This window comes from Phymastichus coffea, unplaced genomic scaffold, assembly GCF_024137745.1.
Source record: "Phymastichus coffea isolate CEN01 unplaced genomic scaffold, Cenicafe_Pcof_1.1 PCOF00063, whole genome shotgun sequence".
NCBI classification, from domain to species: Eukaryota; Metazoa; Arthropoda; class Insecta; order Hymenoptera; family Eulophidae; genus Phymastichus; species Phymastichus coffea.
The window spans coordinates 1,212,804-1,226,816 of NW_026706874.1; the positions used below are offsets into that span (position 1 = coordinate 1,212,804).

Sequence of the window (14,013 nt, forward strand, 5' to 3'; positions counted from 1 at the left end):
CAAAATCACGACTGCTCCGGATTGAATTATCGACGGCTCGCGCCGTTTAAATTTACTTACAGTTCAAGAGGAACTTTCTTTTGCGCTTGTTCTCTTGGAAAAGAAACAGCTTCGGCATAGTAATGATCGCATTTGCTTCTATAACAAGTCCGTTCTGAGCGCGACACTAGCAGTCCTCTATGATCAAGAGCAATTCCAGTCAGACCTAGTCTCGGGAAGTATGGTCGTCATTAGGAATGCATTTGTTACGAGTCAAGGTTGCAATGAATATCGAACAAATATCGCGGGGCGCCGCGCCGAGGCAATCCCAAATGGAACAGCTCGGCGTGCCGCACGCGGCCCCCGTGTGGTCCTGGCCAGGACGTCGACGGCGGGCCGAGCGATCGAGCCACCGGCGGTGGCCGCACGGAGGGTCCGAACTCGGCGAGTCGAGCTTCGGGCCGCCCGCGGAGCGGCGGCGGCGGGCGGGGTGGGGGACGGGCTCGTAAAGTATAAGCCTTTATCGAGCGGCGCTTGCGCCACGCGGCTGCAATGTGCACGCCAGCGAGCGCAGCCCCGCTCCGCGACGAGTCTCGCAGTCGAGTCTCGCCGACGACGACGACGACGACGACGACTTCGCGAGCAGTCCGCGCGCGCCATGAGCAGCCCAGCAGCCAGCGACGTTGCCCTCCACGCGCCGCCAGCGCCAGCCGTCGGCTAGGCCACTTCGCCAGCGGAGCACGCGTCGCGGGGTCGCGCGGGCGCGCAGGGCGCCGTCGATCGAAGAGGCTGCGGACCCGAGACGCGGCCGAGCCGCCCGCCACGCCCGAGGCCCCGCGTCGGCGACAGCGGCAGGCGGCGATGTGCAGGGGCGCGCGGCTGGCCGTTGCGGCCGCGCGCGGGGTGCCGTGAGCGGCGGCGGCGGCGGCGGCGGCGGCGTCAGCGGCGGCGACCGCCTCCTCGTCGTTGGCTCCCGCGCGACTGCTCGCGGGCGCCGCGCGCCGACGGCATGACGTGGAGCGGGTGGCGCGAGGAGCAGCCGCTGGTGCCAAGGACGTCGTCGCTGGAGGACAGCCAACGCCACGGATAGGAGGCGCGCGGGGCTCGCAGCCACGTGCTCGCCGCGCACCACTGCTCGCACCTCGTGGCAACATGGGCAATGGCATGAACAAGGTACCCCTCGCGTCGTTGCCCCGGCGGCCGAGCGCACTTCGGTCGAGGCTGCGACCACCTCGAATCCCGGCTGGTCGCGCGCCCGGCGGGTGGCGGCGGGCGCATTCGCCGCGCGCACTGTCCGCAATCCAATCTGCGGCGCGCGGCCGCTCGTCGTCCCTTTGTCTTCGCGACTCTCCCTGCGCGGCCGCGCGCTCGTCAATACCGCGGACTCGTGACCTCTGCCGTCGCGTCGAAGCCTCCCGCGGATCGCTGCCGTTCCTCCGTTATTCTCCGTTACTTTCGTCTCGGCGCTAACTTTTTCCGGCCGAGGTTCGGCAGTCGTTCGGGAGGAAATCCCGGGATCGAGAAATTGCGCGGGTGCAAAGCTTCTTTCTCCAGTGATGGAGTGGGCGCCTCGTTCGAGGAATGCGTCTTTGCGCGCTGCGCGGCGAGTCGAGTTTCTCTCTTCGCGAACGAGCAACTGGCGTGGTCAACGGAGAGCGCCGCGTCGCCAAAGGCTCGCCCAGCGGGAGCTAATCGCGGTCCAATTGATACCGACGAGGGCGAGCCGCGATCGAACTCTCCCAATTGTCCCGCGCGGCGTTGGCCGGCGTCCAAGCGTGATTGACATTCGCGCGGGATCGGATCGAAGGCGGCGGTGCGGGGCGAGGCCTCCTGCTCCCGCTCGCGGGGGAGGTCGAGGAAAAAAAGTGGAGCGCCGCGAGGCGAAATCGATCGCGCGTCGTCGCGAGCTTTGCCCCCGCGCGTCGATCGCCGCTCGAGGCGGCTCTCGCACTCGCCGCCGAGAGTCGTCGAGAGTCACCGAGGCTCGCCGAGTCTTTTCTTTTTAGGGCACCTTCTCGCGCGGCGCCCTCGCTTGCCCTGGGCACACTCCCGTGCCTGCCGCTACGTCTCGCTCGGTTTCCCTTTTCGCGTCCTAGCTTCGCCGACGGTCGGTACGCTCCTCTTCGACTTCCGAATTCCAATCGAGGTTCCGACAAAATTGAAAAAAAAAACGCGGTCCGTCGGAGCGCCAACGGAGCTCAGTTGACGGGCCGAGAAACCGTCGGCCCCGGCGAAAACCGCGTTGCCGAAGTTCGACGAGCGAGCGATCGCCTGCCCCGGCGCGCTCGAGCGTCGACGAACTCCGGCGGCGCGTTGGAGTAAGCGAGCCCGCTGGAGCCGCAGGTGCTGCCCGGCCTGTACGTGGGCAACTACCGCGACAGCAAGGATGCCGCCCAGCTGGAGCGGTTCGAGATCACGCACATCCTGGCCATCCACGACGCCGCGCGCCGGCTGCACTCGGTGAGTATGGGCGCGCGTTCCAGCAGGCGGCATCACGCCCCCCCCTCGTCGTGTGTCGGCAGGACAAGCACTACCTCTGCATCCTGGCGGCCGACTCGCCCGACCAGAACCTCTCGCAGTACTTCCCCATCTGCAACGACTTCATCCATTCGGCGCGGCTACGCGGCGGCAACGTGCTGATACACTGGTAAGCGCGCGAAGGGCCCCGGCCAGGCCGAGCCGGGCCGCGCTCACCGCGGCCGCGCCGCTCTGCTTGCAGCCTGGCGGGCATGTCGCGCAGCGTGACGCTGGCGGTGGCCTACATCATGAGCACCACGGACCTCTCGTGGAAGGACGCGCTGAAGGTGGTGCGCGTGGGCCGCGCGGTCGCCAACCCCAACGTCGGCTTCCAGCAGCAGCTCGAGGACTTCGAGTCGACGCGCCTGCAGGACGTAGGTGGGCGCGCGCGCAGGCCGCCGGGCCGACCGACTAACGCCGGTTGTGCGCGCAGGAGCGGCGGCGGCTGCGCGAGCGCTACCCGTCGCGCGCCCTCGCCAGCCAGGACGCCGAGGCCTGCCGCCAGACGCTGCTCAGCTACGAGGGCCTGGCGCTGAACCGCGAGGTCTGCGAGGGCAAGTGCGCGCTGGGCCGCGCCTGCCCCACGGGCCTCTGCCGGCAGCCGGGCAAGCGCGCGGCGCGCCGCAAGTCCTCGGCCGGCGGCGGCCAGACGCCGGGCCGCACGCCGCCGGCCACGCCGCGGCTGCTGCCCTCCGCGCCGCCCTCGCCCGCGCAGGTGCCGCGCTCGGCCAGCGCCGCGGGCGTCTCGGCCGGGCGGCCCTCCTACGGCGGCCCCAGCGGCCTGCACTACTACACCGGCTCCGCGCCCGCCTCCAGGTTGGCCGCCCGCCCGCGCCCGCGAGCCGCCGAGACCAACGAGCGCGCGCTGTTCCAGGGTCGCCTCGCGGCTGGACCTGTCGGCGGCGGTCGCCTGCAGCAGCAGCGTCGGCGGCGGCGGCAGCACGTCCAGCCTGTCGGCGATCGGCCGCTCGGCGCCGGTCAGCAGTCGCGCGACGGCCCCCTCGCCCTGGCGCTACGCCGCGGGCTCGGCGCCCGCCACGCCGCGCGCCACGCCGCCCGCCTCGCCGCAGCACTGGCCCCGGCGCCTGCGCCCCGGCACCCCCGTCGCCAAGGGCGAGGCCTCCGCGCCGATGACGTAGCGCCGGCTGGCGCTGCTCGCCACCCAGGTACGGACGCGGCCCGCGCGCCCTCTGCCCGCCCGTGACCCCTGGCTCCTGCGACAGGTGCACGAGCGCGGCCCCGGGCGCGTCCACCCGCGCGGCTGCCCGGACGCCGGCTGCCCCTGCTTGGCCGGCCACGCGCCCTGCTGAGGCGCGGCGCCCACCGGAGGATCCATGCATCGTCGATAGCGCCGTCGTCGGATGCACGGACGGGAGGGGCTGGGCGCCAGGACTTTCTCGGCGTTTCTTCGCGGAAAGTTCATTACCGTGCGTATAGTCGGGTGCGCCGAGGCGACCGCTGCCGACTCAAGGCAAATTGTATTTTTTTAATAATGTATGCCGTCGTCGTCGAGCGGCGCGGCAGAGATGCGTTTCGGAGCACGTAGCCAGCGAAACGCACGAAATAACAGGTTGCGCGCGTCGTACTGTTCCCTTTTGCCCAGCCGCTCGACAGTAGCATTTGCCGGTCACGGCTCGATCGGTAACGCGCTCGCTTCGGCCTCGCTGGGCAAAAGAAACGGTAGACCACCCATGGCCGCGCTATGGACTTGCCGATAAATTGGCGGCCTTGGCTTGCAATCTACTAATTCTTTTACGCGCTCGTTACAAAGTGAGCAAAAGTTGAATATGCAACGATCGCGAAAGCACACATGCACCAAACGGAGACGGCAATCCAAGCGAGCAAGCAGAGCCGCGCAAATGTTTCGAGAGCCACTTGCACGCGCATAAGAAAATTAATCCAATGAAATGTCACGTACTAGTAATTAAGTAGGCAACGACGAAAAAACAAAGCAAAACAAAAAAAAGAATACGTAAGAGTAATGTCTTTGAACTTGTTTAGCGCAACTGCAAAATTTCAAAGCATGCATAACGTAATAGCCGAGGTAACGGGAGGGAGAAGCACGACGTAGCTTTAGACAACTTTTTTACAGTCAAGGAAAACCCAAAGCATCGCGTCAGTGTTCGAGGCGAGCAGTCAGCGAGACCTCCTTCATCCCGATGAAATGCATATCAAGGCGATCGACGATTGTTATTTTTCATACGACGTTTGTAGATAGTAGAAGGAACGCACTCCGCTGCGGGCATAGTCTCCGAGACTTGCTTCGCGAGCGAATCACGCTCGAGCTTTGGACCAACAAAAACGAGCCCGCTAGGCAACGATTGCGTTATACCAGGTCCGGTCTTTCGGAAACTTTCTCTAGCGGAATAAAATTACGCATGGCGGTTTTAACGCGAGTGCAATTTTTTCATACGTTTGCTGAATTGCTGATCTGTGATGCGACACATACACACACACACACACACGCGCGTATAAATAAAAAAGCTTTAGCTTGTGTGCACAACGATCGGATATTTCACGATAGCTTGCCAAGAGAAGATATTGTTGTTCCGTTTTGACGAGGAGAAAAAGCTTCAAGCTTCGAAGTGTGTTTCATTGTGATAGGGACAATAGCAATAAAAACGAACACACACACACATACACACGTGATCTCTGCACTTGTTAGGCGAAAGGCGCTTTCGTTGCTTCGAATTTTTGCGAGGTGTCCATGCTGAATCCAAGTCGATGGGTAAAAAAGCGTGTTACAATGTACTTAGAAAAAGTGGGACGACGAAAATTGCGCAGAATCTTCGACATACGGCTTCAGACACCTTAGGCAGCATATCTCAACTTTTGTATATAAACGAAGCGATATAGCGTGGGAAGAGCCTGCACACGTTGCTTAAACGTGCTATTATATATAATAATGATGCGAGATATAGAGATGAGGATTTACCCGGAGGATGAGGAGCAACGTGACGATGCTGCGAGACGAGTTCCTTATACATATGTAATCGAGCAATAAATTACAAAGCTCCGATCCATATCACGAGCGCACCTTGCAGGCAGAGAATGCCGTTGTTGCTGAAAGCGGCGCACGCGTTTTTCGCAATTAGCATATCCGAGAATTGATCGGCAGGCGTTCGCAGAGATGCCGTATGTTTTGACTCCACCCACGACGCATTACGTTGTAAATCACGCTCCTTTCCTCGGATCCTTGCAGTGTCGAGCCGGCAGACGAACGAGCTCGCGATACGATGCGACACGGAGGCGCTTCGAAGCGAAACGAGCGTTTTTAGCCGAAAACGTAGCTTATATAGGAAACTCGACGTATTTTTTCACGACACGGAACGACTCGCGACGAAGTGAAGGTTCTTGATGAGTTAATCGACGAGGACAAACTCGACACCCTCCAGCCTTTCAAGCAACCTCGAGATCTACTTTCGTTTATGCCGCGGCAATGCGCGGATCCTGTAGATGTGTTGTGGAATTATATCACGCACAGAGCGCAGTTTCCGTACCTGAGCGAGCGCCGAGGAACAGTCAGAATCGTTGAGGAATCGACGGATCATTCTTCAAACTTGAGAGAGGCATTTTTTTCCGACGTATCGTATGCGGGCAAATCGATAGAGCTGTTGGATTTGAGTGTGATTGTTTCACTTGCCTTTGTCAATTCCACCTATTCAGTGAATCTCGAAAATTCACAATTGCTACTATTTCGGTGTCAACGCATCGATTCAATCCTGCAGCTCACTTTCATTTCGGTATCCATATGCAGACTCATATTTGACACTCGTTTGAACAATTCGTTTTCCGTCTCCTTTCTGCAAAAGTATTATAAGAGAATTATCATACTCGCATCGATATATGCTCTATCTTAAATTTATGCACTGAAATACATACGATGAAAAAAAATGATATTTATTGAAAGAATAAATAAAGATTCGTTTCTCCTGAATTTTACGTATTTTTATCATTTACACCCAAACTCGTAATACAATTACGGTCCAATATATTTTTTTACTGACAATCTATACAGCAAAATCACGCTAAACACTTCAAAGTTTTATAATTATAAATGAAAATTATATTAAACGTATAGCTAGTAATCTTCAAGTGTGCTATAATTTCGAATACGACGTTGATAAAGTTATTCAACGCTGAACAACATTGATTTGTAACTGCACATGCAATCGAATCAAATCACTGTACTTTCTCTAAATTAAATTTTTTTTTTCATTTCAAATTACATGAAAAATTATTTGCTTATAAATTTCACTCCAACTACAAGTATATCAAATAACGAATTGATTGATTTCCATTATTGGATATACATTTATGAGGTTTCGGAATACAAGGGTTTCACTCAAGAAATCAATAACAACGTAAGTGCACTTAATTAAAACAAATTTTTATTTATTAGCAAATATTTAGGAATAATATTTTTTCGTTTTTCTCCGTTTTACATCTGGCAGTTTCTATATTCTCTCTCGGCGCAAACTACTTATATATCATAATTTTTTACACGGCAAACGAAAAAGCGCAGAGAAAAATAAACATCCAAAAAGTAAACAACGCTTCACCTACGTTTCACAAAGAAGAAAAAGAAACAAAATTTAACGCGCATAAAGGAAACGTGCCACTCGATATAGCAATCAAAACAAAATCACTGTTTTTGTTTTTTTTTTTCACAATTAGAAACCAATCTCAAAAAGATAAACCATTCAAAAAGGAAGAAAAAAAATAATCACCGCAAAAAAGAAATGCAAAGGGGTAAACAATGTACACTCAGATCAAACTTTGAAAGGAATAAATAAGTAAATCACACTCTCTCGCAACATCGCAAATTGATCAATAAGTAAGACACTTATACGCAGCCTCTTTGACATTTATAGTTTATATATATGTACATACGTAATGTGACGCGTTCGGACAGTTTTATATTTTGGTTTACTGCGTCTTATTCAGTAATAATCGTTCTTCACTTTTTCTTTGTTTCTTTTTTTAAACTAACGATAAATCTTATGAAAATAGTTCGCAAAACTTTTCCCACCTGCTTCTCGATTATTTCTTACTTTTCATTATTTACAAACCTAGTTTTATATACAACTTGTACCGGTAATGCAATATTACGATCACTTGATGATCAGCACCCATAGCGTCACTAGCATTTTTTACCGGCAAAAAAGAAATGTATTTTTCAATTACGCAAAAATAGTAATCGATAACTCAAACGTGTAACGTTGCTTTCGTGAGAATTAAAACGTTGAGATGCAAGAAATGACTATCAAGGTATAAAGATTGCACGTAATTAAATAACGAAGGAAAAAAATCATGCTTATAAATTATCTGCAGCATTAAGCATAAAGAGTTATCGATTTGACGTAATTCGTTGTCCCTATCTTAATTTATTACGAATAATCAATTTTCAAAGTTCAATTTCTCTCGGGAATTTCACTCTTACGTACAAGATCATAATAACAGCCTAGCGCACATAGTCTTTTCCTTTTCTGGCAGCTAAGAGTAATTACATTCATCTCGTTTGTGGTTGAACAGTCGACTGTACAGACGCAACAGGTAGTGATACGTTTATTTAAGACATCTTTAGACTTATAAGCAACAAGACCATTGTGAACTTCAAAAATGTCTAAACTAAGGCATTATTGATCTTTCTAAGATCTATGAACTATTTAAATTCGATACTTCACGATACTTATTAATTATCAATTACTTTCAATATAACTTTTGATCGTTTAGATATACTCGGTGCTATTCACACAAGTTGATGGTTTAATGTACTTCTGTCGCCGCAAAAAAACAACTTTAAGCATTAATGAATTTTTTTCCATAAAAACATTGTATAGTTATACAATTATTTATCTTTATAAAGTGCTATATAATGAAGTAAATCGATTAAAAAGTTAAGTTTCTGACACATTTTGTTTTTACCTTGTAAATAGTAACACATTAAGATATCAGTCATGTAATATTTATTATTATCATTTATATTTACTTGAGATTTTTAAAAGATGCCTATAATCTTTTGAAAAATAGAGAGGAGCGTTTTGCAAAAATTACACTTATTTACGTAGTTTACATATCTGTAGTCATGTTAAAATTTACTATCGAAACAGTAAAAGTGCGTTCGTTCACACATCGTTCTCAATAAAAAGCATCATGTAATAATTTGATAAATTGAGAAGTAAATTATAAAGCATTTGATGATCGAATAAATAAGTTAAAAATTGAAGGAAGGAAAAAAGAAAACGCCGTGTACGTATTTACATTCGTATTCCTTTCGCTTACTTGACCATGAGGAAACCTTGGACATCGACGATGAATTTATCGAAGTTATCACGGAACTTGAACATGTGAACACGTTCGTTAGTAAAGTCGACATTAACCGCTAGAGCGTTGAATGCAGCTGCTAACCTCTCGCTTGTGTACTGTGATGGTTGCTCGCTTATTAGATTTTGCACGATCTGCTTGTACTGATCCTGATAACAACAGATCAAATGGTACAGAGGTACGCTTGCATTTGGGATGAGGTCCGAGTTGATTTGGTGCGTTAGAATGAGGTTCATCAGTAGCTAAAAATAAGGTGATCTCAAAAATAAATGTAACTATAAATTAATTTGACAAGTTCAGTACTCGACACTCACGCTCAGGAAAGGCATCATTAAATGATTTGGCTGCTGCTGATTCTTCATTGCTGCTGTATAAATGTGTTTAGCCATCACCTGAATAATATCACAACAATGAATGGTGATCTTGTAACCGAATGAGTATAATCCCAGCTCTATCGACACTAACATCTGCGACAACATTTCTGGAGGTAAACCTATGACTTTTTCGGGATACGTTTCACAAATGATAGTTATCATTTTGTAATACCTGAAAAAGAAAAAGAAAATAGATTTAAATAAACCAGTTCAAATAGGAAAATGTGTACTATTATCCTTTTCCTCACTGTAGACAGAGTGTAGGGAATTTCAGCAACTCGATCGTCATCATTGGCATAATAACATTGAAGCCATGAAAGAAAACGTTAGCTGGTGTAATTTGTCCTGGTCTTGTCTCTGTTAATGGATTCAGCATAAAGTCAAAACTGACGATCTGAGTGATTAACTGCATAAGTAATAGAATGTCCTGGAACGTATCTTCTTCTGCCGTTGCATCTATTGTTACTCTGTTCCTGTTGCATTCCGCGTAGGCCTGTAAAAACAATTTTTTTCTATTACAAAGAGAATTTTTATTAGACTGTACATTATTGTGTCTTAAAAACCAAATAGTTACCTGTAGTATGTGCAAATAGATTTCGAGGACGTTATCACTGTCGGATAGGAAGCATAAGAAAACCTTGGAACATTCAAGTATCAATTGGACGATCTCTTGATAGTTGTGATAGAGAGTCAACATACGTGGAAACTCTCCGAGAATAGAGTAAGCATAAGGAGTCACAATTTTAGCGGTGTTGCTTGTAACTCCTTTAGCCACACCTGAAAAACATAAATACGATATTTATTTTAAATTAAAACACAGTTTAGAAATTTACGAATTTTTATTTCCTACCTATATAGGACTCTATAATCTCAACCATTTGAACGCGGATTTGCTCACTATGATAGTTCCGTGGAAATTCTACGTTGCAGATAATCTCTTTGAAACGATTCTGCAGCGGCTCAAGAATTTGTGAAAAATATTGGCGACTTCGTTCGTTGTCTTTTAATGCGCAACCAACCAGAACGATTGCTTTCATAAGACCACGTTTGGCCACTTGAGGTAGTCCAAAACTTTTCATTGCTAGCTCAACAAGATTGCCAAATCGTTCGGTTTTCAACAAAGTTTGTGATCTGCAAAGACAAATATTTATAAATAAAATTATTAACCAATTATTATATCAAACGAATCAATTAAAAATTAAAATTACTTCTCATTCGTATCTACTAGTACATTAAGCAGATTAATAGTTTCGGTAATCAATGTTGGTTCACCCTTGAAGGCCTTGATGTAGCACTCGATTTTTTCCAACAAGAAATTCATGGTCCATAACGCTCCAGGTGTATCATCTCCAAACGCTTGAATGAGAGTAGGACTGAGCTCGGAATAAAGTGTTTCTTTTGGGACGAGATAGCTAAGTGACCATCGATTTAAAAACCAAGCGATACTACTGCAGAGTTCAGGTGACAAGTGTTGTGCTGCATTCGAGTTGATAGCAATTTTTGCAACTTCGCTCAAGCGGAAAACTGCCACGATTAAACGGATCGTGTGATCAGCTGATTGCTCTGCACCGTTTATGTCGTTCAGGTTACTCTGTGGTGAGGCGAGTAATTGAAGAGTAATGTTGACGTCTACTTGGCCTTGCTGTGTCTACAGAAAATACAAGAATATTACTTGAATTATCATAAACAGAACTTAATATTTGAAACTATGCTCAGACCTGTTCCATACTGTAACGGATAATCTCCGCAGGCATCAATGGTGTTTCGCCAACAGCTTCAAGACATAAGACGTGTCCAGCAATGAGCACCAACCAATGAAGATCTTCGTATAAACTCTCGGCGGAACCGAGACCGGAGATGTTAAGAGCCTCGGGTTGACTGACCAACCTATTGAGTAGCTCCTTCAGCTTGGTTGTTCGATCTTCAAGTAGCCGAGCAAGCAGTGACAAAGAGTGGCTTAGGATTCGTCTGCCGCAATTACCTACAAAAAAATTTATATAATTAAAAGTCGAGTGGTGATTAGTAAATTAGTAAGTAATAAAATAATGAATAGGTACTAACCAATACTTTGTAATTGATCCCTAAATTTTGTCCTGTCGTCTTCTTCAGTGGCATCGATTTCTTCGTTGTTCAACTCTTTGCCTCCAGAACCTCTCGTCCCGTCTGGTGGTGACAGATGATATTGCAAATATGTGTTGAAAATTTGAATAGAACTGTGATGACAAAGCTGCGTTGGAAATAGCGGTGGATCGTGAAGTACTGAGATCCATGTCTCCATCATTGTCTCGAAAGCCTCCATGTACAAACAGTCGTCGGCGCACATCTGCAATCGGTTGTAATAATTAGCATTTTAGAAAGCCAAACATCATGACGAGCATATAGGCAAGCAACGACGAGAAAGAAAGGAAAGATAAAAAAAACCAAAAGTTGAAGTATGCAAACACGCGCACTCGTGACTTGAAATACACTTAGTCAAACGTACGTTTACCTAACTTTCGACTGCGTTTAGTCTGAAAATTTACACAAACATATGAATATTTTGAATCTAGTTGTATGGAGGTCAGGCGAATTTCAAAACTATATCGCATAAGATTTATTAAAAGAAAAATATAGAAAAATAATGAACGTACCGATTCTTCTTGCGAGGCACCTTCAGTGAAAAGGCAAGTCAGTCTAGTCATATAATCTATAAAAGATCTTTGTATATCCTCAGGTAAACATGATATTGTTTTACGAAAGAAATTCACGAGTTTATTGAATATCTTTGCAATACCAATGGCCTCTTGATCGATTATTTCAATATTGGATAGAAGTTTAAGCAAACTTTGCATGTAGTTAGTCAAATACTGTAATTTAACTTCAGGAGACTGCATCATAATTCCATTAAGGGTAGCCAGTTGTACCAGACAATTTCTTGCATGATGAGCCAACTGAGGATTTGTTCGAATTTTCCAATAAGCTGTGAAAAATAGTTGAACGACTACTGGGTCTAGCATTACATCTTTCCACATAGTTGTCAAACGAAGCGTGGGACTGCTGTCAGACTCATAAACTGCTTCAAAAACACCAATTAACCTTTTTGGTAGTGCACTGGAGTTAAAGATCATAATAAAAGAAAATTCAAATGTATAATGGCGTTATAATATGTATAAAGAGTTTGAAAAGGATATAGGACACATAGATGAATCCCCAAGTCAATACCCCTTCACAAATAGCTATTAATTGCTTTACTAAGGGTAACATAGGTTCTTGTATATCAGACTTCATGAATTCACTAAGTACTTGAACACAAAATTTGAAAATTCTCTTGAGTGTTGTGACTTCAAATTGCTTTTTTGCTTTGAAGTGTGTTTCCCATGTTAGTCCAACATCTGATGATTTCACAGTTGTTGCGTATTCTTGCATTAGGGCTGATATGATACTACAGCCTAACAGTTGCTAAAAAATAAGTAGAAATTAATTAATAGTAATTTGTCAAAATACAAGATAAGTTATTCTTACCCTTGGTAAATCTCCACTAACAACAAGTTGCTCAACTTCATTCAAAATTTCCTCCCTATCTTTCCCTAAATCCTCAACACTTCCTCTCTTAACCATGATAGCAATAACCTGTAATATTCTTTCTCTGACAAATGGTGCTAATGTTGGTCTGCTTATTATGTACTGTAGTAGATATTGCCTTAATGCTAAAATATCTGATTTTGGTAATGATGACCATTCTTTGATCAATGCAATCTTGATAACACCAGTGGCCTCAAATCGAACATAATCTATTGCGCTCCTTTCAAGAATTTCTCTGCATAGTTGATAAGGAGATTTGGTTTTGCGAAATTCCAAGAAAACTACCTCTGCTGACTGTCTCTGCTGCGCAGAGACAAGATTTGGAGGTGCCTGTAAAATAAGCAGTGCAATTGATAACAGTACCTACAATGAGATGTTATAATTGGTAAAAATCTAAATAGTTTTTAATTGCTAATCAGTAAAATTTGTAAAATCAATACTCCATTCTGCATATGTAACCTTCACCTTTGTGACATAATTTTAACTCAATTACTGTACTCTAGAGAGACACAAGAATAGTTGTAATTGATAATTGAAGCATTAAAAATTACACACAAACATATTTTTTACTCAAGATCTACACATTAAAATAAGGCTAGGCATTTCAAGGCTTTATAAATAGAAAATTGTGTTAAACATTGCTTATATAAAAACTCTTAAGTTTAATTGTAATCAAAATCAAACATCACTTATGAAATTATTATATATCATAATAGCATTAATTTTTGATCATAGTCAGTTTTGGCGCCGATTGTTCCAATATGTACTAATAAAAAAAGGCACACTGTGCATTCTTTGAATTGAAATTGTCATTTTATCGAAATTCTGTATCACGTGAAAAACTGTCTGTGCGTCACCAAAATCACACGTATTTAAAAACTGTTCTTGAAAAAACTAAAAATGCGTCATCTTATTGCATTTTCAATGGCGTATTTGAAGTTGAAATAAAATGTTTTTCGGTGCAGAGAACCTAACCTACACATCTACTAACCAGAATGAAAACCGAATGTAACCGACCAGTATTTTTCGAACGAATTCAAACGTCGAATAGTTTTGAGTTTCCTTGACGCTGTGCAACATTTTTTTCGCAAATATTTAATCAAAATCACTTACCAAAACTGCTTGGGCCGCCGTCTCCAGCTCGCGCAGCACTTGGTCCGCCATTTTTAAAGCTACAAATGTCTATGTGTGTGCGAATGCTATATCTCAAACGCAAATGTGTTTTAGTAATACAATACAGCAATACAGTAATCGA

General features: G+C 46.4%; 2 protein-coding genes across 4 annotated transcripts; one reads left to right on the forward strand and one right to left on the reverse strand.

Annotated features, from left to right (window-relative positions):
* The first annotated feature begins 575 nt into the window (after positions 1–575).
* LOC131667162 (dual specificity protein phosphatase 15-like) lies at positions 576–6,427 on the forward strand. 3 transcript variants are annotated; one of them, XM_058940410.1, is made up of 7 exons: positions 576–1,152; positions 2,323–2,439; positions 2,502–2,626; positions 2,699–2,874; positions 2,930–3,312; positions 3,371–3,662; positions 3,720–6,427. In XM_058940410.1, exons 1-7 carry the CDS (start codon positions 1,132–1,134, stop codon positions 4,040–4,042), a joined length of 1,437 nt encoding a protein of 478 aa, XP_058796393.1. In that variant the 5' UTR covers positions 576–1,131; the 3' UTR covers positions 4,043–6,427. The 3 variants fall into 3 exon arrangements, with proteins under 3 accessions (XP_058796393.1, XP_058796395.1, XP_058796394.1); XM_058940412.1 differs by having other exon boundaries at positions 2,699–2,870; positions 3,720–3,858; XM_058940411.1 differs by having other exon boundaries at positions 3,371–3,861.
* A 611-nt stretch (positions 6,428–7,038) lies between these two features.
* LOC131667285 (exportin-4-like) lies at positions 7,039–13,922 on the reverse strand. Its single transcript, XM_058940639.1, has 12 exons — positions 13,872–13,922; positions 12,699–13,088; positions 12,373–12,635; positions 11,828–12,287; positions 11,259–11,520; positions 10,916–11,178; positions 10,406–10,845; positions 10,048–10,328; positions 9,772–9,974; positions 9,446–9,690; positions 9,138–9,369; positions 7,039–9,065 (listed from the first exon to the last, which is right to left on the reverse strand). Exons 1-12 carry the CDS (start codon positions 13,920–13,922, stop codon positions 8,778–8,780), a joined length of 3,378 nt encoding a protein of 1,125 aa, XP_058796622.1. The 3' UTR covers positions 7,039–8,777.
* Positions 13,923–14,013: the final 91 nt, after the last annotated feature.